Source organism: Neoarius graeffei, chromosome 1, assembly GCF_027579695.1.
Source record: "Neoarius graeffei isolate fNeoGra1 chromosome 1, fNeoGra1.pri, whole genome shotgun sequence".
NCBI lineage: Eukaryota > Metazoa > Chordata > Actinopteri > Siluriformes > Ariidae > Neoarius > Neoarius graeffei.
The window spans coordinates 78,909,717-78,935,364 of NC_083569.1; the positions used below are offsets into that span (position 1 = coordinate 78,909,717).

General features: G+C 40.6%; 1 protein-coding gene and 1 pseudogene across 1 annotated transcript; one reads left to right on the plus strand and one right to left on the minus strand.

Moving 5' to 3' along the window:
* Nucleotides 1–4,046: 4,046 nt before the first annotated feature.
* Nucleotides 4,047–19,036, minus strand: LOC132893435 (E3 ubiquitin-protein ligase TRIM39-like). The gene is made up of 7 exons (XM_060932617.1): nucleotides 18,973–19,036; nucleotides 13,596–14,152; nucleotides 13,335–13,430; nucleotides 12,981–13,214; nucleotides 12,722–12,884; nucleotides 12,555–12,590; nucleotides 4,047–4,715 (listed from the first exon to the last, which is right to left on the minus strand). The coding sequence occupies exons 1-7, from the start codon at nucleotides 19,034–19,036 to the stop codon at nucleotides 4,168–4,170; spliced, it is 1,698 nt and encodes a 565-aa protein (XP_060788600.1). The 3' UTR covers nucleotides 4,047–4,167.
* Nucleotides 19,037–22,089: 3,053 nt separating this feature from the next.
* Nucleotides 22,090–24,909, plus strand: LOC132885234 (uncharacterized; annotated as a pseudogene).
* The last annotated feature ends 739 nt before the right edge of the window (nucleotides 24,910–25,648 follow it).

The window sequence follows — 25,648 nt, forward strand, 5'->3', positions numbered from 1 at the left end:
TCTATTTCAACGTACTAATGCTTATAAACGGAAACTAAACAAACAGACAAATAATCACGAAAGTAACAACTTCAGAACCAAAATGTAGGTATCACCGGCCAATCAGGTAGCGCCTCCCTCATGAATATTAATAACCCCCGTTTTATTGACGTTATTAAATTCTGCAGTCACAGTGTGAAGTGTAAATGATCTTTAATTTTATTTATATTTATTTTCCACAAGAATAATGTATAGAGTCACATGAGTGTCATAAAAAGAATGAATCTGCAAAAGAATAAGAAAATAAACGTTGAAAAACAAAAAGAAAACTAATAAAAACATAGAAATAAAAGCACACGAAAATAAATATGGAAATAAAAATAAAATCAGAAAATCTTCTTCTGGCTGCTCCCGATTAGGGGTCGCCACAGCGGATTTTTCGTCTCCATTGCTCCCTGTCTTCCGCATCCTTCTCGACCACACCTGCCACTTTCATGTCCTCTCTCACCACATCCATGTATCTCCTCTTTGGCCTTCCTCGTTTTCGTTTGCCTGGCAGCTCCATCCTCAACATTCTCCTTCCAACATGCTCTGCATCTCTTCTCAGGATGTGCCCATACCATCTCAGTCTCATCTCTCTTAGCTTCATTCCCAAGCTCTCCACATGTGCTGTCCCTCTGATGCACTCGTTCCTTATCCTGTCCAACCTCCCATCGTAAACATTAACATCCTCAACTCCACCACCTCCAGCTTTGCCTCCTGTCTCTCCGTTAAGGGTACGGTCTCCAATCCATACATCACAGCTGATCTCACTACTGTCTTATACAGCTTACCTTTCACTTTTGCTGGGACTTTCCTATCACAAATGGCTCCTGAAATCCTTCTCCAACTGCTCCACCCTGCCTGCGCTCTCTTTCTCACCTCACTATCACAGCCCCCATTTTCCTGCACAGTTGACCCCAGGTACTTGAATTCACCAACTTTCTTTACGTCTACTCCTTGCATCTTCACTACACTCTCATCCCCATTCTCATTAATGCACATGTATTCTGTTTTGCTCCTGCTCACCTTCATTCCTCTTCGTTCCAATGCATCCCTCCATCTCTCCAAACCCAACTCAACCTCCTTTCTACTTTCACCACATATCACAATATCATCTGCAAACATCATGTTCCATGGTGACTCTTGCCTCACTTCGTCCGTCAAGCTATCCATCACTATGGCAAATAAGAAAGGACTCAAAGCAGATCCTTGATGGAGTCCCACCTGGTGGTGTAGTGATTAGCACTGTCGCCTCACAGCAAGAAGGTCCTGGGTTCGAGCCCAGTGGCTGGTGAGGGCCTTTCTGTGTGGAGTTTGCATGTTCTCCCTGTGTCTGTGTGGGTTTCCTCTGGGTGCTCCAGTTTCCTCCACAGTCCAAAGACATGCAGGTTAGGTTAACTGGTGACTCTAAATTGACCGTAGGTGTGAATGCAAGTGTGAATGGTTGTTTGTCTCTATGTGTCAGCCCTGCGATGACCTGGCAAGTTGTCCAGGGTGTACCCCGCCTCTCGCCCATAGTTAGCTGGGATAGGCTCCAGTTTGCCTGCGACCCTGGAGAACAGGATAAAGCGGCTACAGATAATGAGATGAGATGAGTATATTTAGATCCCAAGAGGAATCGGTTGCACTTAAAGTGGAAAATAACACTGGACCACATTCACTACTGGAATAATAAGAAACCATTACATTACAGGCATTTAGCAGACACTCTTATCCAGAGTAACATGCAACAGGACCCTGACATACCCACAGCAGTGGGAACAGTTGGAGGTTTGGTGCCTTGCTCAAGGGCACTTCAGCCATTCCTGCTGATTCAGGGAATTGGACCAGTGACCTTTTGGTTCCAAAGCTGCTTCTCTAACCTTTAGGCCATGACTTTCCCCGTTAAGAGATGAAAGAGTTCAGATAATAAACAGTCCCTGCACACACATGTCAATGTTATTCATTTATTTCATTCAATAATGTGTCAGCCCTGCGATGACCTGGCGACTTGTCCAGGGTGTACCCCACCTCTTGCCCATAGTCAGCTGGGATAGGCTCCAGCTTGCCTGCAACCCTGTAGGACAGGATAAGCAGCTACAGATAATGGATGGATGGATGGATGCTCCTTTTGAATTTGATGTCAGCAACATGTTTCAAAAAAGTTGGGACAGGGACATGTTTATCACTGTGTTGTATCCCTTTTAACAACACTCTGTAAATGTTTGGGAACTGAGGAGACCAACTGCTGTAGTTTTGAAAGAGAAATGCTCAACAGTTTGGGGTCTCCTTTGTTATATTTTGTGCTTCATAATGCACCAAATGTTTTAAATGGAACTGGACTGTAGGCAAGCCAGTTTAGCACCAGTACTTTTTTTTACTGTGGAGCCATGCAGTTTTAATATGTGCAGAAAGTGGTTTGGCATTGTCTTGCTGAAAGAAGGAAGGCCTTTTCTGCACTGTAAAACGTTTCAGCCTTGTTTAGTTATGTCCACTTACTTTTTCTCTTTAACTCCCTGAGCTCTGAAAAGTGTTTTAATTTGAACTAATCTGTGCAAGTTTTCAAAGGTTAGACTTGAATTACTTAGTTGTCTTGACTAATTGAGACTTTTTCTGAGTTGAAACAAAGGTAATCATCAAATTGAGTTAACTTGCATTTCCAAGTTAAACCTATTTGAAATGTTTTACAGTGTGAAAAAGATTTTGTCTGGATGGCAGCATATTGCTCTGAAATGTGTAAATATCATTCAGCATTAATGATGCCTTCCCAGATGTACAAGCTACCCATGTCCTGTGCACTAATGACCCTCATACCATCACAGACGCTGGGTTTTGAACTGTGCACTGATAACAAGCCGGATGCTCCCTCTCCTCTTTAGCCTGGAGGACGTGGTGTCCATGATTTCTAAAAAGAATTTCTACTTTTGATTTGTCAGACCTCAGGACAATTTTCCACTTCGCCTCAGTCCATTGTAAAAGAGCTCGAGTCCAGAGAAGGTGGTGGTGTTTCTGGATAGTGTTTATAACTGGTTTTAACTTGCATTTGTGGATACAGTAATTACCTGTTTTCACAGACGACGGTTTTCTGAAGTGTTCCTGAGCCCATACAGTGATTTCCACCACAGACAGGTGTCTGCTTTTAATGCAGTGTCGCCTGAGGGCCTGAAGATCACAGGCATCCAATGTCAGTTTTCAGCCTTGTTTCTTGCGTACATAGATTTCTCCAGATTCTTTTCAAATCCATTGTGGTGGTGTACAGAGGAAAAATAGCAAAAAATTGTCACTGTCCAAATACTTATGGGCCTGACTGGAAGTTAAGTTTTCATTTAAATAAGTATTTAAATGTGCATCAATCAAAAACATGACCTAATAAAAAGATCAAAATCCTGAACGAGGAGCCTGTCACCTTCTTAAACAGACAGAACACAGTGAAGCTCATGAGGAAAGAAGTGACAATGACTCTGATAGAGGAATCAGGTAAACTAGTCAGTGTAATCTCCTCAGGATGACTTTTCACTGCAGTCACAACACTGTCGTGCAGCAGCATGAAATGTCAGAGCCAGAATGTGTCACTGACCAATCAGGTAGCGTTATGTCATGAATATTAATGAGAATCCCCTCTGCCATCCTACATTTAACATCTCATATTTGTTTTAAATTAATATTTTCAACCCAAATGGACCGCATTATTTCACGTTTGTACCAGCAGATGGAAGGATTTAGTGCAGAATGAGGATTCATTTATTCATTCATTCCTATTTGGAAGAACAGAAAAACCCTGACACTTTTATTTCGAAATAAAATACAAGTTTATGTTTGAGGTTTGAAAGAGAAACAGTTTTGTTTGGTTTTATTTACACAGACATCAGCAGCTGAACTTCATCCATTTTACTGATCAGATTAAATTCTGCAGTAAAACTCAGTGTGAACTGTAAATAATCTTTATTAATATTTGATTTGTCATGAGAGAGTTCCACAATCAAAATGTGTAACAACAGACAGTAGGAGTAAAATTATTTGTTTCTGCAAAAAACTAAACCCAGGTATTAAAATAAACTGTACAGCATTTTAAAGGGGAATATGTATTACTAAAATTAATCAGAAAAAGTAAAATATTTCTGTTTATTCTCACCATTTAATAGATGATTACATTTGTGAGTTGAAAAGTCATTCAGTGTTTAATACAGGAGAGATGATCAGTGGGGCTGAATTTTTACCTCCATCATTTAAACAAGGACTGAAGTATGGATAGAGTTTCTCAGTGAAAGACTGACCAGTGAAAGAGTAGATATGAGATCTGGACTTCACATCATAAAAGGAGACCAGACCCTCCTCATAATCCACAAACACCCCCACCGTCTCCAGCTTCTCTCTCAGTGTGAGGGGGACAGGGGGACCAGCACCAGCCTCATACTGATTCTCATTCCTCAGTACCACAGTCCAGAATCCATTCTGAGGAGTCAGTGTAATCTCCCCCTTCCTGTTAATGTTCTCTCTCACAACTCCTAATGTCCACGCAGTTTTCCCTCTGACCTGCACCTCATAATAAAATCTCCCTGAGGAGAAACTCTGCTTTCCCAGAACATTAACATATCGACCAAACCTCTGTGGTGTATCAGGGAGATTCTGTCGTTTGTCTCCAAGTGTCACTTGTTTTCCATCAGCAGACAGGATGAGATATGGTTGAGCTGTATCAGGATCCAGAGTCACATCCACTGAGAGAAACACACAGTGTGTGATATGAGTTTGCAGGTAAAAAAGATTAAATCATCATCCAGTAGTGAGGATCATTTGTAGCGTTTACATATCTTAACACGCATTTTAATAACAGGTAAACACCGGTTTCTGAGCAGAGAGAGGTTCCGTTTAGCCCCTTGATGGAAACTCCGTAGTGGCCACATGAGCTGTGGGAGTCACTTGCTGGTCGGACATTTTGAACTCCGACTCAACTTGTGGGACACCGTGGATGCGAGTTTCTTAAAATACTGCCACCGTTTCCGTTTGGCTAAGCAGCTAAGTGTTGTTTTACTAGACTCGGGATTTTAACAGTGAAGCGCAGTTTACTGTTTCAAACGAAATATGGGTTCATTTTGTCCGACCACCAAAGCTAACATTGTTAGCGAGGCTCCAGACGGCGCTCCAAGCTTAGCGACCCTCAAAAGAATTCTTGCACAAACACTCGGGTGGCCAGATTTCCCGAGTCTGAAACCGGGACACTTTTGCGCGCGACCATGCTCGTGCACGCGCACCTTTTTTTTTTTTTTTTAACGTAACTGTGACAGTCAGAGAGGTGCTCTTATCATTTTGTTGAAGCTCACATTTATCAACATCTCACATGAAATAACACAAACAGGCATGTTGTTATCTAGTAGCATAGTGGTATACAGATCAGTTAAATTATGGTCAGACAGCAGATTTTGTAATGGCTGAGAATAGGCCAGGCTATGTCCATAGGCCAAATTTAAACTGATTTATTTCACCTGTTTGTGAGAACACCAAGAAGAATGCATATGCACATGTAGGCTATATCTCTAAAATTGTATGCACTATCGCATGAACTTAAAAAGTAGATATGTGACCTCAACATAGCCTCGGTCAGAATCAACCTTACTAACCATTCCCCACAACTGAATGAATAAAGCAAGAAGATGTGTACAAAAGTGAACACTTTAATGGAAGGTGCAACAAGCTGTTCAACACAGCAATAAACTGTCAGAATGGTATGTTCAACAGAAACAAAAAAGAGACAAGTGATTTGAGAATATATACCACGGAAGCCGAGAGAGGCCCTTCATATAATCCTTTTTTTTATTCACCTTGTTATCCCGAGATAACGACATAATTAATTCAGGATCTTGAGAAAACAACACAACTAATTCAAGATCTCGAGAAAACAAAACCGTTATTCCGAGATCTCAAGAAAACAAAACAATTATTCCATGATCTCGAGTAAACAGCTGAGAAATGGTTCATTCAGGTGCGCCAAGAGACTTGTGATATGCTGACTTTGGGGCTATTTCTCATTCTGTATAGACGCAACTTTGGTCATTAGAATGTCTGGAATAATCGATCACCTAATAAGGCAATATTTTGATCAGGGGCTGACACAGGGAGAGATTGCATTAAGTCTTTTAATAAGAGATAATTTCAAAATTAGTCCGCGGCACCTCCGCAGAAGACTGGCCCGGCTTCGTCTCTACTGATGGAGATACAGTGATCCAGCTGAGATCTCATCTCATCTCATCTCATTATCTCTAGCCGCTTTATCCTTCTACAGGGTCGCAAGCAAGCTGGAGCCTATCCCAGCTGACTACGGGCGAAAGGCGGGGTACACCCTGGACAAGTCGCCAGGTCATCACAGGGCTGACACATAGACACAGACAACCATTCACACTCACACCTACGGTCAATTTAGAGTCACCAGTTAACCTAACCTGCATGTCTTTGGACTGTGGGGGAAACCAGAGCACCCGGAGGAAACCCACGCGGACACGGGGAGAACATGCAAACTCCACACAGAAAGGCCCTCGCCGGCCCCGCGGCTCGAACCCAGGACCTTCTTGCTGTGAGGCGACAGCGCTAACCACTACACCACCGTGCCGCCCCCAGCTGAGATCATGAAATAATTTTGTTTTCTCGAGATCTCGAAATAACGGTTTTGTTTTCGAGAGATCTCGAATTAGTTGTGTTGTTTTCTCGAGATCCTGAATTAATTATGTCATTATCTTGGGATAACAAGGTGAATTAAAAAAAAGAGTATATGAAGGGCCTCTCGCAGCTTCCGTAAATATACACTCAAACAAAACAGCAGTAAAGGAGGAGGGGGCGACAGCCCGAGGAAAGCCCCCACAGGAGCGCACAGCATTTGCAGCATATGGCCCTTTTCCACTACCCTTTTTCAGCTCGCTTCAGCTCACTTCAGCCTGACACGGCTCGCGTTTCGACTATCTAAGAACAGCACGACTCAGCTCGCTTCAGCCCTGCTCAGCCCCCAAAACTCGCACGGTTTTGGAGTGGGGCTGAAGCGAGCCAAACCGAGCTGAGTGAGGCTAGGGGCGTGAGGAGACACTCCCCTGTGCACTGATTGGTGAGGAGGAGTGTCCTCACACGCCCACACACGCCCCGCGAGCACGCTGGGATCTGTAAACACCGTAAACCCGGAAGAAGGAGAATTATGAATTACGAGAATTATGAAGCCTTATGCGCCTCGCCTCATCTATACGCTCTTGCCAGTATCTGTTGGCGTTGTCGGTGACAACAAGCCACAGCACCAAGACCAGCAACACTAACGACACCATGTCCTCCATGTTTATTGTTTACTCTCCGGGTCATGAGACTACCGCTTAAAAGATCACTGATGTCACTGTTTGCGCCGCCTAACGACATCACCTGACGTCCACCCACTTTCGCTAACTCCACCCAATGTGTCCACCCACTTCCAGCCAGCACGGTTCAGCGCGGTTGTAGTCGAAATGCAACTCCAACAGCCCCGCTCAGCTCGACTCATCCCAACTCAGCACGGCATGGCTCAGCCCAACTCAGCACGGCACGGCTCAGCCCAACTCAGCCGCGTTGGTAGTGGAAAAGCGGCATTAGGCTACCCAACTCAGTACAAGAACAAAACACTTAGTGTGTGCAGTAGGCTTCGTGCACATTGTTCTGCACCTCTCGGAGGAAGGGATAGGTGCCCTGTAAATCTTTGGAAAAGGTACATTTTCTTTTCGGCATAATTGCTGCAGCATTACTGCTGCTAGCTGCGAGACAAAGAACATTCGCGCCAGTTAATGTTTATTTTATTGTTGCATGGCAACCCGTTCTGTTGTCTGGAATAATGTGGCTAAATAAACCCCCATGCCACAGGGCCAGGGGGCAGTAACCAGGAAAGTTTGCGATTCCTGTCAATTCATCAAAATAGTAAATGCAGACATTCCTCCGCTAATAATTCCCACGCTGCTCAGTAGCAAACGTCGCGAGTGGCGAAAACCGGGACATATCCGAGTCCCGACAGACTTTTGTCGGGACTCGGGACACACAACCCCAAATCGGGACCGTCCCGGTAAAACCGGGACGTCTGGTCACCAGAGTATAGCGCCATGCGGGAAACTCGCTGATTAAAGTGAAGGGGCTTTGAAGTTGGCTAGACTTGGGCCCAGGAGAAGAGCACAGTCTTCCCAGCGCCTCCCGAATGGACGCTGCGGCAGGAATGTAAACGCTAGTGGTGGGCGGATCGATCTAAAGTATCGATCTAAAGTGTCGATCGTATCTCCATTAAAGCAACTCAGAATGGAATGTTTCCTTGTGCCAGCTGTTTACACTAAAGGGTCAATTCAACAAAGATCTTATTTAACCTTTTCATGTGTGAAATGTGAGGAAAAATAGTCCAAGTTTTAAGATTTTGTAGGATTTTCATTGTTCAAAATTGTGCTTAAATTGAAATCCATTTAAGTTACTCAGAAAATTCTGTCTTATTTAAGTCATTTAACTGTCCATGCATGTGGGGGAAAATGTTTCATTCTCAGTTCATGCTGAACCATATCAGTTATAAAACACGAACATCTATATTTTCATACATATACATGTATCTGCAATTGCTTGATTATTTGAGATTAAACTAATTTATTCTTTTGAAAACTGATTAAAATTATCAAGTTAAAATATTAAACATTTTCTTATACTAGCTTCACTGAGGTGTCAAGGTTCTTTTCTTTTTATTATAAAATGAATACTTTGGCTGCTGCTCAGATTAAGAAAGCAGTTTGAAGACGTCACTCTGGGCTGTGATCACCTAAGACTTTGGCTTTATTTTGTCAAATGTTTTTGAACCAAGTCTGACTATTTCCTGCTCTTTATTTCACTCTTATTTTCAGACTTTGTTACTTCGGGTGGTTGTCTTCTCCAAAGAAGCCAGACGAATACAGCTTGCTGTAGCAGAATCTGTCAGTGAACTGATTGATGGACTGAAAGAGAGACTTGGGCTTGAAAGTGATTTCTGAATTACCAGCTGAGTGTGCAGTCCTGCATATTATGTGGGACTGTAATTCATCTCTATTTAACCAATCCAGTGACCATTCGATTGGTTCAGTCTCCGCTCTTGATCCAGCCAGTGTTCACTCTGAGCATTTCAGGTCTAGCTCAGACTCTATCCAGAGCAATTTAAGGCATGTTGCTGAGCGGCCCTCTCCGTTCCCGATCCCCAAGTTCTCATATGATGTTGAACTGAAATTGCGTAAGGGTAATGAGATGTACGAAAAATCAAAGAAGGGCCTTGACATGACAAGAGACATTAAAATGGACATTTTGGATAAAATTGCACAGGCAATTTTTGAAATCAAAAGCTACCCTGACAAAGATGAACTTCAATCAGTTGCCTCTTCCCTGGTTCTTAAGGAGCTAGGTAGCATCACAGGCTACGAAGGATGGAAAAAAAGTATCCAGTACAAGTTTGGAAACTACAGGTCAAAGCTGCACCAGGCAGGCTGCAATGAGGTGGATGTGAACAGGAAAAGAAAAGGTGGAGATGAGGATGACCGCCTGTTCACCCTGAAAAAGCCCAAACATGGAGAGGTCAACCATGTTCCAGATTATCCACAACACCATGATGATTCTACTCTTGAAGAAGAGAGTTGCTCTGGTTGATGAAATGAAGAAAAAGAACCTGACAATGATGTGGCACAAGATGGAGCTGACATTTTCCCTTAGGCGGAGAGAGGTAGTAGAGGGGCAGCCTATGGTATCCGAGGTCCAGGAGAGATGGCCTTCGCTGTTTTCCTTTGAGGAGGTAAGATTGTGCTCATTTATTTAGTAACTTTATTATTCAAATGCTCAATCCAGTGTGTGTAATTGGGTAGGTCTAATTTTACCACATTAACTATAACTGACGAAATGCGTGATCTGTTATAAGGTATACTGGCAAGCTATACTATACCCCGTCCTACCACTCCACTACAGGCCACTCCACACATTCCAACTCACGACACTATCAGCCCCACAATTCATAATAGAATTTGTCCTCCCAAGGAGTATGTCCCCTAATTCAACTTTTAAATTGGAAACAATTGATGTCATAGTCAGATTAATCGTTAGTCCTTAGGAATTGTCTTTACAGATGCCAGTGAAACTTAATGAAACTTTTTTGCCAAAACTAAAATGATATACATTTTTATAGAGTAATTCTATTGTAGCTTCCTAGGAACTTTCTGTTATAAAAAAAAACCCTAACAGAATAATTATTGTCCAATTATATTATTTTATTGTTTGTGTTCATATATCTGAAGAATTTAATCGAATCACCAGCAAAGACCTCCTGGGGACTTTCACTACATCCCTTGACAAATATGTGCCTCACCTGCTTAGACTGTACCGGGCTCGGGAAGGCAGGCTTTGGTCAGAAGATGGAACACCTCCTTGATAACCTTGATGAACAGGTAAGTGATGTGCCTGAAGCTAAAAGCATTCATAAGTTGAGGGAAAATAACCTGTCATGCTTTTCAACTGCCAAACCTTGAGCACTTGCTGTGTTCAGTAGCCAAAGAAGACGTGACCGCCCATGCCTCTTTCCTTTGTTGAAAATGTGAAATATTTGCCTGGGATTATTAGTAAAGCATGAATATACTTTTTTCATTTCAGAGAGACAGAAAAGCTAAAAAATGCTTTGATGGAAATGCATCAGTAAAAATTGATGGTACCAGTCATTGCTTTGGTGTTCTGAATTGAAACAGAAAATGATCACAGTATTTCTGATTTGTAAAAGTACAAATTAATGCAGGATTGCAGTGGAATTTCTTTCCCTCTTTCCTTTTGCATTTTGTATAAATTCACTTTGGCACTATACTAATTGATATGCTTGTGTGTTTTCCACTGGGTACTGTTAGACATCGGACATTGTGTCTCACCGAAAGACAGCAGCACTGAGGGGCCTGCCTATTTTTGTTCGGGATGACACCGCTAAATTCTTCTTGAAGTGTTCGGTGAGTAATAGCAAGTTTATTTCTATCGCACATTTCCTACACAGGTAATTCAATGTGCTTTTTTTTTTTTTAAACTTCCACAAGCTGAATGGCAAGGGTCAGTAGCATGTTACTAAAATTTAGGTTGGAATAAGAAGAAATGCATTTTGTCTTTCAGTTTTCTTTAACACTCAATCAGGTTTGTTGCTTCTCTTCAGGACACTGACCCTGAAGAACGAGTGCTCAGAGGTGTGTCTGTTGCCATCCTCACTGTCCTCGAAGACAATGATGCTGCCATTTCACCAAATGTGCGAGACATGGCTATTGTGTTGGAAGGGGCCATTGTGCTCCATGACCTACCAGACCTCAGTACTGCCTTTGCATCCCTCTTTGGCCTTCTGTATGCCATGAACATTGATTATCCCAAGGAGATGAGGTATACCTTTGAAGCACTTCAGACTGTCTTTTTTTGAGCTTGTCTCTCGATGCTCACAGCGCATAAGGGGTCTCAAAACAAAGCTATTGCTGTGAGCTAGTCATTTTAAGCATGCAGATCTCTGCCTCTGAAACAAAGATTCATGAAACCTTTGGAGATGTCAGCTGCCAGTTCACAAGAGGTGCATATACCGTGTTTCCACTGTTCATGTTTGTTGTTGGTGCTCAAGTAAAACTTGGGTGTATGCACTATCTTGCATGTGCAGTCATTTTAAGCATGCAACTCCAGTTTGCCTGTGAAATATACATTTTTGGTATTGTTGCATGTCAGTTAACAAGAGGCGATGGGGTTTTATAATTGTTTTATTCTTAAATTCTTTGATTCAAAGACCTTTAAACGCATTTGAAAAATGCACATCTTGTGTGATATAATCCAAATTCAAGACGTTTTTGGATGCGTTTGTCACAATCACTTTACAAGATTTGTAAGAGGCACACAACCAGTGTTTTTGCCTGTTCAAGTTTCTTCCTAAAATTTCAATGTATGTGCAATTTTAAACTTGTCTAGTTCATTGTGATTAGTGCTCATTTACAACTTTAAGATACACTTGGACAGGTAATTATTTTATGTATGCATGCCCTGTTTACCACGATGTTTACCAAGAGGAATAAACATAGTGTCAAGTAACTTAATGCTTTGCGCTCTTCAGTGTGTTTTTAAATATTAATTTATTTATTTCAGCAACATGTATTTTTATCGATTTATAAAGCAACATTTCTATCTCACTGAATCAAGAATTGTGTGTTTATTCAGCAGGAATTTCTGTATTTGTTGAAGATAGAAATCCATGTTATTGAAGCAAGAATTTCGTGCTTAGCCTCGCAAGATTATCAAAATTATGCGAGAACTCTTGTCTAAACTTGAAAACTAGTAAAAGTCAACAACAGTAGTCAAAAGCTGAGACAATTCAAAAATCTATTGCATCATGTTGCCTTGATAATTTGAGTTTTCTCGACATTTTCGTTTTTACAGTGTAGTGAGGAGGATAATGAGACACTTTAAGACGTCCTTTTAGCTGGAGAGATCTACAGATGAAAATAAGTCTGATGATGCAGTAGTGTAATGACGATCTGTACATTTTAATATGAGAGGAAACAGAAACCTCACTGTACCTGCATACTGCTGAATCCTCTTCAGTTCTGTGGAAACTAATTACAACAAAACATCACTTTCATTAGATTTCAGATGGTTTTATTGCAGGATTTGAATCAAATAAAGCTAAAAATGAATATTATTACCGACTTGTGCCAAGAAAACACATAATATAAAAGTTTCTCACCTGCTTCCTTTAACTTGTCATTGAGTGTTTTCGTGAGTTTCTTATTCAGAGTCTGCTGAAGCTGAGACAGAGCTGTCCTCACAGTGTCCCCACTCAGATCAGTGTTAATACTGATCTCAGTCCAGTTCTTGGTGTGTGGAGGGCTGCACATGGAGGAGTAAATCTACAGTAGAGCAGGAGAGAGGAGAAATCCCTCAGCATGGTGAGTGTTGTTCTGTGATGTTCTGCATTGCCAGTGAGCAGAGAGAGGAACACTGACCTGTAGGAGGTGGAGATGCTCCTCAGTGTGTGAGAGCTGCTCCAGCTCAGTGTCTCTCCTCTTTAGCACAGTGATTTCCTGCTCCAGCTCTTTAATGAGTCCTTCAGCCTGCCTCTCTGCTGCTTTCTGCTTCTCCTCCATCACCTCGAGCAGCTCAGCCTGACTTCTCTCAATGGAGCGAATCAGAGCAGTGAAGACTTCAACACTGTCTGCTTTCTCTTTCTCTGTGCTTCTCTAAAGGAGCAACACATTTTCACTTTCTTTACATCACACTGAATAATGAACTAATATTTATTGTAGATTGTTCATTTCTACAGATTAAAGCAAACAATACATAAACTATTTTCCACACACTTTGCTGAGCTCGACTGAGTATTTGATCTCTTGGATCTTCTTCAGTCGGTCCTGAATCATCTGCTGCACATCTGTCTGTGTTTTCCCCAGCTGAGTCTGAGGACAGAGCACAAGATAAATAATTGATATTATTTCTAATACTTTTGTACCTTTTTTGTCCTGGAATTTGATCTCAGAAATTTCCAATCTGATCTACCACTGGATAAATTAATTTGTATTTTCTTTAATGATGTCTAAAGTTTGTTAGTCAGTGTTTCTCACCTTCCTCTCTCCGCTCTCCTCCTCTATAGGAACAGTGTTGTGATTCTTGTGGTCCGTCTCAGTGCAGAACTGACACACACACGTCTGATCATCTCTACAGAACAGCTCCAGCGGTCTCTCATGTTTCTGGCATATGTAGTCCTCCAGGTTCTCCACAGGGTTTATTAATTTATGTTTCTTAAAGCTTGAAACAAGATTATGAAGTTCGAAATGAGTTTTACAGAAAGTTGCACGACAATCCAGACAGGATTTCAGGGCCTTCAGCTTCTCTCCAGTGCAGGCATCACAAAGAACCTCAGGTTTGTCAGGACCATGTTTCTTCTTGAAGAGATCTGCAACCTCTCTCAGTGTTGTATTAATCTTCAGTTCAGGTTTCCTGGTGAATTTCTCTTTACATAATGGACAGTGACAGTGTTGACTCTTCTCCCAGCACTGTGTAAGGCAGCTCTTACAGAAGTTGTGTCCACATGGAGTGGTGACTGGATTGGTGAACACATCCAGACAGATCGAACACAGCAGCTGCTCTTCAGACAGGAGACTGCTGGAGTCACCAGAAACTAGGGTTGATAGAAAATAATGTTACACATTTTTTATAAATAGTGTAGAAATACTGGAATTTGTTCCAACCTTGTCTCTACATGGTACACTGCGTCTGTAGTGTAGGTGTGAAAATCACACACCAGAATTTCTCCATAATTTTTCTGGACTGATCCCAAAACGTCCCGGGTTTCAGTAATTTCCTGAGCTGAGCAGTAATGGCGGAGTACTCCGTATGGACAAACCAGAGAATGAGTGTAGCAGCCGTTTGATTTCTAAACTGGATATCGCTGCCATCTCGCCCTTACATGGAAGAAGTGAATGAACGGAGAACTGAACAAACAACTGAAAGTCAGATTGTTTCAAAACAATCGGCCACAAGACAAGCCTTCAAGAAGCGAGAACACAGACGGGTAAGCTGCGACTCTCGTTTGGATATAAAAAAATGTTGTTTACCTGCATTTAGATTAATACATGTAACTTGTATTGTGTGTTTAAGTTACCAGTATAAGATTATTTAATTTGCTTCAGAATGTGATTGTCTCAGTTCATCTGATTATTTAATTAGCCTTTTACATTTTATCAGTGAAAATGCATGCATGTACATGTACTGTATGTTGCACAAGTTATAACACCTGTTTTAATGAGAGTCAACCCACAATCAGTGAAGTCAAATCAGTCTTAGTTGAGCAAGTCGGAAACGGTATTTCTTACTCATCTCATTATCTCTAGCCGCTTTATCCTTCTACAGGGTCGCAGGCAAGCTGGAGCCTATCCCAGCTGACTACGGGCGAAAGGCGGGGTACACCCTGGACAAGTCGCCAGGTCATCACAGGGCTGACACATAGACACAGACAACCATTCACACTCACATTCACACCTACGGTCAATTTAGAGCCACCAGTTAACCTAACCTGCATGTCTTTGGACTGTGGGGGAAACCGGAGCACCCGGAGGAAACCCACGCGGACACGGGGAGAACATGCAAACTCCACACAGAAAGGCCCTCGCCGGCCCCGGGGCTCGAACCCAGGACCTTCTTGCTGTGAGGCGACAGCGCTAACCACTACACCACCGTGCCGCCCGTATTTCTTACTTTCACCATAAATTTTTATTTATATGACTTTGGTCTATAGCTGTTAGATTTCGGCGATAAATCGATTTTCATTGATTAATTCGAATTTACAGTTAAGGACGATGTGTGTTTTATGAAAATCGGTTTTCTCTCAGTTTTAACTTCAGCCACCGATGCTCCCCTCTGCACATGTGCAGAACGGACCATCGACACACACAAACAACATGGCAGCGATTGGGGGAAAGCCGCAACTTGTGCCCAAGAAAGGAGTAACTTCCTCCGTGATCTGGAAATGGTTCGGTTTAGCGGCGTCAGACGCAGACCAAACAAGTCCTCGTTGTAAGATGTGTTTGAAAACGGTTGCTTCCAAAGGAAGCAGCACGACAAATTTATTCCAACCCCTTAAATAGAAGCCTGCAGCGGAGCGGGAGAGTGCTGCTCCCAGCGGAATGAACACAGCCGCAGCACGAGCGCACCATCCACAACAAAGCAAGCAGCCGTCCCGGACACGTTTTCCAACTGTGTGCGTTATGATAAGAATGGGGCGGTGGAAGCAATCACAGATGCTATCGCGATGTTTATTGCAAAAGACATGGTGCCCATACATACAGTGGAAAAGCCGGGATTTTTTTCCCCTATTTTGTCCGTTTTATCGAAAAGGACACAATTTTATTTATTATTCATTTATATATTTTTTGAGGGGGCATTTATTTATTTATTTATTTAAGTTTTAGGGTGCATTGTATCAGTGCCAGTTTGAAACTAAGCTATGTTGGAGAAAGCTTTCTAAAAGTTAATGTATGTTCTCACTGTTTACAATGGCATGGTCTGCCATCTCATCTACAAGCTAGTTTCTTGGCTTCGTTTTGGTTTCTGGTTGCACTTTAACCCCAAAGGGGAAATTTAAGTCAAAACAAAATAAAGATAAAACTTGTTTTGAACCATTTCTTTGTCAGCTGTAGTTTGATTTTTAGTAGGGGGGAACAATCGATTAAAATCGAAAATCGGATTTTTTGTGAAAAAATCAGATTTATTTATTTATTTATTTATTTTTCGGCCATATCACCCAGCTCTAATAGCTGTCAAAGGCCTTGGCCTTAAAACCGGTTCCTGCTGTGACGTCACGCACTCAGGGCTGGCTGGCTCAGCGGGGCAGCTCGAATACCAACTTTGTGGTCAATTTTAACTCTCAAAATATATATATATATTTTTTTTTATTCCCATTTATGAAGCATACAAGAGTCAAGGATGGAGATCCTATCCACTCAGAAATTTATTTAAAAATAAAGGCTCTGCGTATCTGCTTTAAAAAGGTTTATTCTACCTTTTAAATGAATCTTCATATCAGACTACTTTTCAATATCTTGCTTAAGATTTTTAATTAATGGGAGAAAATTGTCTTTTTACAGCTGTAACTTATCTCCACTGATACAGCAACTGAGGTGTTTAATATTCCTTGTCTGGAATTTAAATTGTTTTCCAAATTAATTCTGGATATAACCTCATTCATTTTATAACTGGATAAATTAAACTTCTGTCATTTCAATTACAAATGGACTAGACATATTTACATTATTTATAAAGTAATAAATCATCAGCAAATAAACTGTTTGTATTGCTTCTTACCAACTGTAATGCCACTTGTTTGTTCTGTCTAATTTTTTCGGCTGAAGGTTAAACTGCTAATGTAGATATGGAGGGTGATTGAGGGTATCCTTGACCTGTGCCTCTACTTAAGGGAAAGGCTTCAGAAAGAATTCCAGTTGTATACTTGTGCCTTTGGAGATTTGGAGATTATCATATTTATAATTTTCACTGAGACGTCATAAACCTAGAGCACTTTTTAAACAGATAAAACTGTTCAAGTCTATCAACAGCTTTTTCTGCATCAACCACCATTCGTCTTCAATCCTTCTTATACTTCTTTGCATCCTTTATTCAAGATAAATGTTTTTTGTATCAGTTTTTAAATCTCTATTTTGTATAAATTCAGTTTGATTGTGATGGATAATATTTGGTAAAACCTGTGTGAGTCTGTTATAACTTTAGTCAATTATTATTATTATTATTATTATTATTATTATTTTTTTTTTTTTTTTAAATCACAGTTGATTAAACTAAAAGTTCTGAAGTCAGAAGGTCTATCACTGTCTCTGCCTGGCTTTGGTGTTACAGAAATAGTTCATAGGTACATTGTTTGTGGAAGCGTATGATTGTTTTTCACAGAATTTGCAACTTCTATCAACAAAGGGGTAGTGTTTGACCAAAAAGCTGAATAAAATTATATTGTTAGACCATCTAGTCCTTGAGCTTTCTTTCAAGGATATTTTTTAATATCAGATTTAATTTCTTTCCAGATAATGTTTTTATTGAGTTTTTCTTTTTGCTCTGATGATAAGCATTTCAAATTCAGTGATTTTAGAAAGAGGAGAGGGTCATATTCTTTTATTTCTGATGTAAAAAAAGTTTCTCATAATATTATTTAAATGCTTTTGTTAATGATCTGATTATTTCTGTACACTAAATCTAATGTTTTATGTTTCAGAGATATGGATTGTCTCTAGCACCTTCTTAACGATTGAGGTTAAATATTTAAATGAGTTATTGCAAAAAATGTAATGAAGTTACAGTTAGTTATGAAGTTAGACTTGGGTCGCAGGTCATTTGCTTTCTTAAATAAGGCATTTTCCAGTTAAGTTGTCCAGAATACCAATGTTTTTAGGGCTGATCTCGTGGGTCCCCCATTTACACTGGTCTGGATAAATAAATCAATGACTTTTAATATGCTTCAAAAATTCAGTATCCATAAAATAAATTAATTTATTTTCAGACTTTATTAATTGTGAATGAAAGTGTCAGATTTTGGGGAGTATTTCATGATGCTCATTTTCATGGTTTATTTCATGTCAGTTTTTTATGGCTTTCATAGCACCATTTAGATAGACAGACAGGTGGCAAGCAACATATTTAGAGTCACATTTAATTATTTATGATTTAATTATTTATAATCTTTCAAAAATAAATTTATTTATTCCCAATTCTAGTTCAGTATAATTTATTTTGTCACTTTTAACTGCAGATCTAATTACTGAAGCAATTCATTATATTGTTAAATATTTGAATAAAGTCAGAAAATTCCTCCATAATGGCACATTCAGTGTCAATAAATGGCTTATGTTTGTGGTTTATTACACACAGCTTATTTTTATATGAAAAGAGTGGCATAAAGTTAACAGAAAAGATAATCTCATCTCATTATCTGTAGCCGCTTTATCCTTCTACAGGGTCGCAAGCAAGCTGGAGCCTATCCCAGCTGACTACGGGCGAAAGGCGGGGTACACCCTGAACAAGTCGCCAGGTCATCACAGGGCTGACACATAGACACAGACAACCATTCACACTCACATTCACACCTACGGTCAATTTAGAGTCACCAGTTAACCTAACCTGCATGTCTTTGGACTGTGGGGGAAACCGGAGCACCCGGAGGAAACCCACGCGGACACGGGGAGAACATGCAAACTCCACACAGAAAGGCCCTCGTCGGCCACGGGGATCGAACCCGGACCTTCTTGCTGTGAGGCAACAGTGCTAACCACTACACCACCGTGCCACCCAGAAAAGATAATTAAAACATTAATTGCGATCATTTACTTTCACTATTCATTTCATTTAGTGACAGTCCTTCATTAAACGATGTACTGCATGGTGTATGCGCTACAAGTCCATAACCACAAACTATCATGTATGAGCTGTATAACTTACAGAAAGGTGGTTTAGCCATGCTTCTCCTTCTTCTGTCTTTTGTCGGTGATGAAGATTCAGCCATTTTCTTCCTCCTGTGTTTTGAACCTTTTCAGTCAGAAATCACATCATTCAGTTCACACATGTAACAGTATGAGGTGTTACTGATTAGTCTGTTTGACTCCACAGGCCTGTCTGCAGTGTTAAACCTCAGCAATGACACTGGAAGCATTTAGACTGTGATATAAAACACACGTAAACATTCTCATCTTCATTAGATTGTAATAAACACAGGATTTCACTGATCATTCTCACAGCTCTCAGCTCAGGAACTGGATCATTCACAGTTTCTCACTCACTGATATGTTTCTATAAGTGTTTATGTTTCACCCAGTGATCACCTCTGGACTTCTCTCTCTCTCACACACACACACACACACACACACACACAGTATAAAGTATAATTGTATTTCAGTGTTCATGCTGGAATCAGTTTAGTTTTGAGCAGTTAATAAAACAGCAACCTTTAAACCTGTTTTTCAGCTTTGTTGTCTCGGTTGATCACTGATCATTAAAGACAGTTTTTAAACTAAACTCAGTAAAAACACTTATCAGCTTGTATTTCAGTGTCAGTGTTTCAGCAGTGTGTTAGAGACTCTGTCTCTGTCTGACATTGTTAACATGTACAGTTTATCCTGATAAATCACACACTGACAAAACCTCTGAACTATAAAACATTCACTGAAGAACATACCTTTATTTTACTCGCCTCTTTTCAGGGAGTGAGAATTGTCTGTGTTTATATTTCAGAGTCGGTGAAAATCCTGCAGTTCATTTCAGAAATTAATGTGAAAATAAGGGTTTCTTCTCGATGTGAGCTGTAACTGCTTTCACTTTGACTTTAATCACTTCCTTGTTCCCTTTGTAGGGGTTGATAAAGGGGCGGTTCCTCATATGATCACAGTGCAGTTTGTCTCCACCTCCCTGACTTCACCTCTGCTCATGTGGATTTATACAGTCATTCAAACTGCACATGAAATAACAATAATGTGGTTTATTTCTCCTGCAGATTATCGTGATTATCGGAGAAGATCGTGGGCCACCGGTGGTGTAGTGGTTAGCGCTGTCGTCTCACAGCAAGAAGGTCCTGGGTTCGAGCCCCGTGGCCGGCGAGGGCCTTTCTGTGCGGAGTTTGCATGTTCTCCCGTGTCCGCGTGGGTTCCCTCCGGGTGCTCCGGTTTCCCCCACAGTCCAAAGACATGCAGGTTAGGTTAACTGGTGACTCTAAATTGACTGTGAATGGTTGTCTGTGTCTATGTGTCAGCCCTGTGATGACCTGGCGACTTGTCCAGGGTGTACCCCGCCTTTCGCCCGTAGTCAGCTGGGATAGGCTCCTGCGACCCTGTAGAACAGGATAAAGCGGCTAGAGATAATGAGATGAGATCGTGGGCCACGTCATTTCATCTTTGTCCCAGCAGATGGCAGCATTTGGCACAAATAGAGACTTAATTCATTCATGATCACATGCTGCAATTATTTTATTCCTGATTAACACTTATTTTTAGTCATGCTGTATTTTTAAGGAACATTTTTAGTTCTAAATAAAACAAGAATAATGTTTGTATTTTTGTTGAAAGGAGAAACTCATGTTTGTTCAGTTTTATCCACACAGATATTAGCAGCTGCTTTTAACAAATTTTATTGATCATTTTAATATCAGTGTGAACTGTAAATGATCTTTATTAATATTTGAATTGTAATGAAGTTCCACAATCATACAATTAAATGAAATGTGTGATTGTCAGTTATGTATCTGTTTTTTTAAAGCTTATTTTATATCTGTACTTGAAAAAAACCCCAAAGAGAATCTTCACTTTGAAGTTTCAGTACAGATGGATTATGATCCATCCATCCATTATCCGTAACCGCTTATCCTGTCCTACAGGGTCGCAGGCAAGCTGGAGCCTATCCCAGCTGACCATGGGTGAGAGGCAGGGTACACCCTGGACAAGTCGCCAGGTCATCACAGGGCTGACACATAGACACAGACAACCATTCACACTCACATTCACACCTACGGTCAATTTAGAGCCACCAGTTAGCCTAACCTGCATGTCTTTGGACTGTGGGGGAAACCGGAGCACCCGGAGGAAACCTACACAGACACGGGGAGAACACGCAAACTCCGCACAGAACCCCCCCCAGCAGCCACTGGGCTCGAACCCAGGACCTTCTTGCTGTGAGGTGATAGTCCTAACCACTACACCACTGTCGCCCCTGGATAATGATCCAAGTATTAAAACTAATCCTTTCATTTATAAGCATTTCAGTCTGTCCAATTATTTTTGAGCCTGTTCAAATGGAGCAAATGTGTAAAAATGTCTTTAATTCCTAAATGTTTGTGATATTTTTGTTAAAATCCTTGAATTAAAGGTGATATGTGGAAGAATTTTCTGCTTCGTTTTTATTTCGCTGAGATTTCTGAAACATTACAGAGAAATAAACATTGTACTATCATATCACCCTGTGACTTTAAACAAATAAATGTATTTGATCTGATTTGTGAGGATTCTGTTCGGGCTGATTTTCATTTCTGGATCAAATCCACACCGGAAGTTCGACCTCGACGCTTCCGCAGTGTGAAGCTTTTATACTTCTTGTAAGTTGGGTGTCTCCTCTAGGGGGCGCTGTCACATGAAATACACCACTATTTACTGATTTATTTTTTTTTTTAAATTGAGGCAGGAAATGTACAATAATATATGGCAAGCGCAAAAAGAGCACACAATGTTAACTGAACAAAAATAAAAATAAAACACAACTAAGGGGTCATTTCTAACAAGTTTAAGACTAATAATATTCAGTAATTTCTGGGTCCGTGTATGTTTTGGTCATTGGATTTTCCCTTTAGGAATGGGTATTAAAAAACAAAAAATGACTGGTTTATTTGATTTTCGTTTTGAAACACAAAAACAAAAATTGAATTACACTGCATTTTTCTTTTATTTTCATGTTTTATTTCACATTACAAAAATAAATTCACTAGTCAACAGGAACGAAAAAATGGACCAAAAATAACCATTTTTTAATATTATCGCACCGGAAGCTGCCATTTAGGCTAAAGCGCGAATGAGAAAAATGTCTCTGGAGCCCTACTCAGAAATGATTTTAGACATGGCAAAACAAGGCCTGTCATCTTCTGAAATCTCTGCGCGCATTTCAGAGGTAAGCGGGGGCGGGAGAGGATTTTCAGCTAGAAATGTGAGAAGATTCTGTGCTGAAAACGGCGTAAACTTGATGAGATTGCCCGAGGAACATCTGGAGTTGGAGGTGGTAAAAGCCATTACCGAGGTAAGAAAACTGACCTTTTCTTCTTTGATATGTGTGTGCGTGTGCAAAGAAGCAAGTTTATTCCACATTTATCACAATAGGCTAATAGAGTAAACAGATTCCGTAAAACACTTGCAAATTCCATTACACAATCACTCCACCCCCATGCTTACTCCCAATAACTAAAACATATCGGCATGATTTTGGAATGTTAAAATTGTGTTTGTTATTTTCTAGACAGGACCAACATTTGGCAGAAGGATGATGAAGGGATACCTCGCCATGAAAGGGGTACATGCTGCAGAGACACGAATAGGATCAGTGCTCAGAACTATGCACCAACCTTACAATGAAGCAAGACGCCAGGTAGGCTATACTATAAATGTCAAATTCAAGATGATTCAGGTAGCGGCGTGTAACTTAACTTATCTGCTACCTCATAACCATCACAATGACAAACACATGCATTTGCTTTCAACGAAGCTGTTGAGAAATCAATTCATGGATTAGCGGATTATTATAGGCTAGCCTACGCTACGTGGTGTTATGATGTGCATATGTAAACAGAGAGGTTGGTGTAAACAAGGATCAGTGGTTAAGGGCACGTCTCTGGCGGTAGTACAATAACAAATGCTTTACTTTGAAAATAGAAACAGGTTGTGCTGTCTTCTGTTAGTGTAGCGTTTAGAATGTATTATTTTCCTAGTAGCCTACTTCTGATGAAGAGCGCCAGTCACCCACCCACATCCAGAGCCGTATACGGCTCTGCCCACATCAGGGTGCTAGTGCCACCTATTGGTGTCGAAAAGTAGCAGTACTACACTAACCCACATACAAGCATCCCAACAACAGCAATAAGGCAATCTAAGGGATAGGCCAAAAGAAAGTAATTAGATTCAATTATGGGAATAATATTGTAGGCTACTCCTGAAGTGTCAAAGGTACCATATTATCAGCCCATTAAAAGTAGGCCTTTGTTATTGAGGAGGATAGCGTTGTAGCCTACGTTGTGTTTTGTGGAATTGTCAAATTATTTTTGTGTCTTCTTTTAGGGTGCCCGCAACCTCAACCCCATACCATACCAGGCAGACTACATGGGACAGAAGGTTCATCTGGACCAGAATGAAAAGTTAGTGATGTTTGGGGTCACACATGTTGTAGCCATTGATGGCTTCAGCAAAAAGGTTGTTGGTCATTCCACAATGCCCATAAAAAAACAACCTTGCCATCTATGAAGATGTTTTCAGGTAACAGCCTGTAATTTGTGGACATTTAAACAGTATTCTGTCATTTATGCAAGACAGCGGATGCTGGCCAATGTATTAATATGGTATCAAGATTGTGATATGCACTATGTGAATTTGGACGTCCTACTTGAAAGGAAAGGCTGCATAGTCCCATGTAACTGGCAGACTCTTATACTGTCATTGAAATAGTATCTTACATACGCGAGTGTGACAAAATGCTGACAGCTTAACAGTTACTTTATGACTGAATCATTAAATTTTACAGGGAATAACTGATTTGGAATGGTTAAATTTGAAAAGCTTTGCTCAAATTAAAACCCAGTTTTTCATCCAATAGGCCTGCAGTACTTGCCAATGGGATGTGGGACCAGGTGCGCCTCGATCATGGAAAGGAATTTTATTTGACACTCTTCATTCAGGAGCTGCTGTCATCTCATCGCTATAATCAGGAGACAAGACCTTACATACAAACTCCATCCACAAGGGTATAGTTCAGTAGTTTCTATGGTGGCTTCACTAACACACACCGTCTATGCCTGTTGGAGCTATTTATTTGTTAATATTTAGTGTTGTTTAGTATTTAGATACTATAGTTTGTTTCAGCAGCATGCTGTCTTCTTTTTTCAGAATTGCTATGCTTTCCAACTTTTATGATAAGCAGAACACTTTTCTAGCAAGTCTGCAGATTTGGTAGAGTTACTGGGAATTCTGCAAAATGGACTGTAAAATACATTTTCATTTGACCATTGGAATAAATTAATAACACATTTTTGCCTCACATTCAGAATCACATAGTTGAACGAATCTGGCCGGAGATCAATAATCGTGTCAACTACCCCCTGAAGACAGCCCTTCTGCAGTTGGTGGACCAGGAAGTACTAGACATGGATGACAGCCTTGTCCGATACTGTGTGTCCTGCCTGACTGGTCAGACTGCCAGATTGGTCTTACAAGAGTGGTAGAGTCTTGGAATGCTCATCGAATTCCAGGTGAAATAATCAGTATTGCAAATATTAAAATAATTACAACAGACACACATCAGTCTCAAGGTCAACAGTATGTTCTTTATTTTACAGGTAAAGGTATACCAAACGACTTGGCTGGCAGTGGGTGTCCCAAAAAATTCTCACAGGAGCTGTTGCCTCACTCAGTTGAAGCAGCAGAACTCTACAGACAACAGCTGGGATCCTCACTGACACCACAATCTACCTTTGGAGTAGATCCATTTTTAACAGAACAAGAAAAAGTACTGGCTAAGAGTCAGTTTGCAGACAAATATCCTGACATTTCTGAACTGCTCTCTAGAGCAGTCAACAATGATTTCGCGCCATACAAAGAGGCACTTCTCTTTCTTATAGCCACAACTCGGCGCAATGTGTAAACATACAATTTGTTGTTAGAACTCGACGAATGTAAATGAGTAGAATTGGTGGCAGTGGGCGTTTGAACAATTTTTCATCATTAAAAAAACAAAACTCAATTACCTGCCTGTTTTTGAGTAAATAAATGAATATTATTCCTCTTCAAAAAGAGACCTTAGCACAGAAAAAGCCTCTGACAGGCCATTGACTTCAAACATGCTGTTTCCTTCAACACTTCCCCTACATTTTGCACAGGTGTCTGAGTGCTCCAGCTACTGCTCCATGCAAGTTTTGCAGCCAATGATGTTTTGGCAACACTGTGTGAAGAGCGGCTCTGTCATGAACTCTAAAACACAAAATGAGAAAAACTAATCAATTTCTGCAAGTGTGTCCCCAGTAAAATGTTCTTAGTGTATTGGATGAGCGTTATGTTACACAACATTGTTAATTATAAAATTATGTTGTTAATTATAAAAATGTAAAAAAAAAAGTGGCTGGCACACAGCTGACCTTAGTTAGATAATGTAAAAAAAAGTGTTTATTTGTAAATCTTAAATTGTGGCACACACCATATAGAATAGATCCATTGGGTACTTACTCAAGCAAATAACACAGGAGAACCCCTGCTTAATGGTTTGTAGCTGTGAACGAGTCAGGGTCACTTTTTGAGCTGCAGCCAGACTGGTGAGCTCCCTGATTGTTGAAGTGACATCCGGGAGACTCTGAGATGCAAGGACTAAGTCTTCGATTTTCTCTGTG

Excerpts from the sequence above, each read along its gene's own strand:
- LOC132893435 (XM_060932617.1), bottom strand. The coding sequence starts at position 19,036 with ATGGCTGAATCTTCATCACCGACAAAAGACAGAAGAAGGAGAAGCATG. Across the intron at positions 14,153-18,972 it reads CATGGCTAAACCACCTTTCT|TTTCTGGTGACTCCAGCAGT; the intron begins GTAAGTTATACA and ends TATCAACCCTAG. Across the intron at positions 4,716-12,554 it reads GAGGATTCAGCAGTATGCAG|TGGATGTGACTCTGGATCCT; the intron begins GTACAGTGAGGT and ends TGTTTCTCTCAG.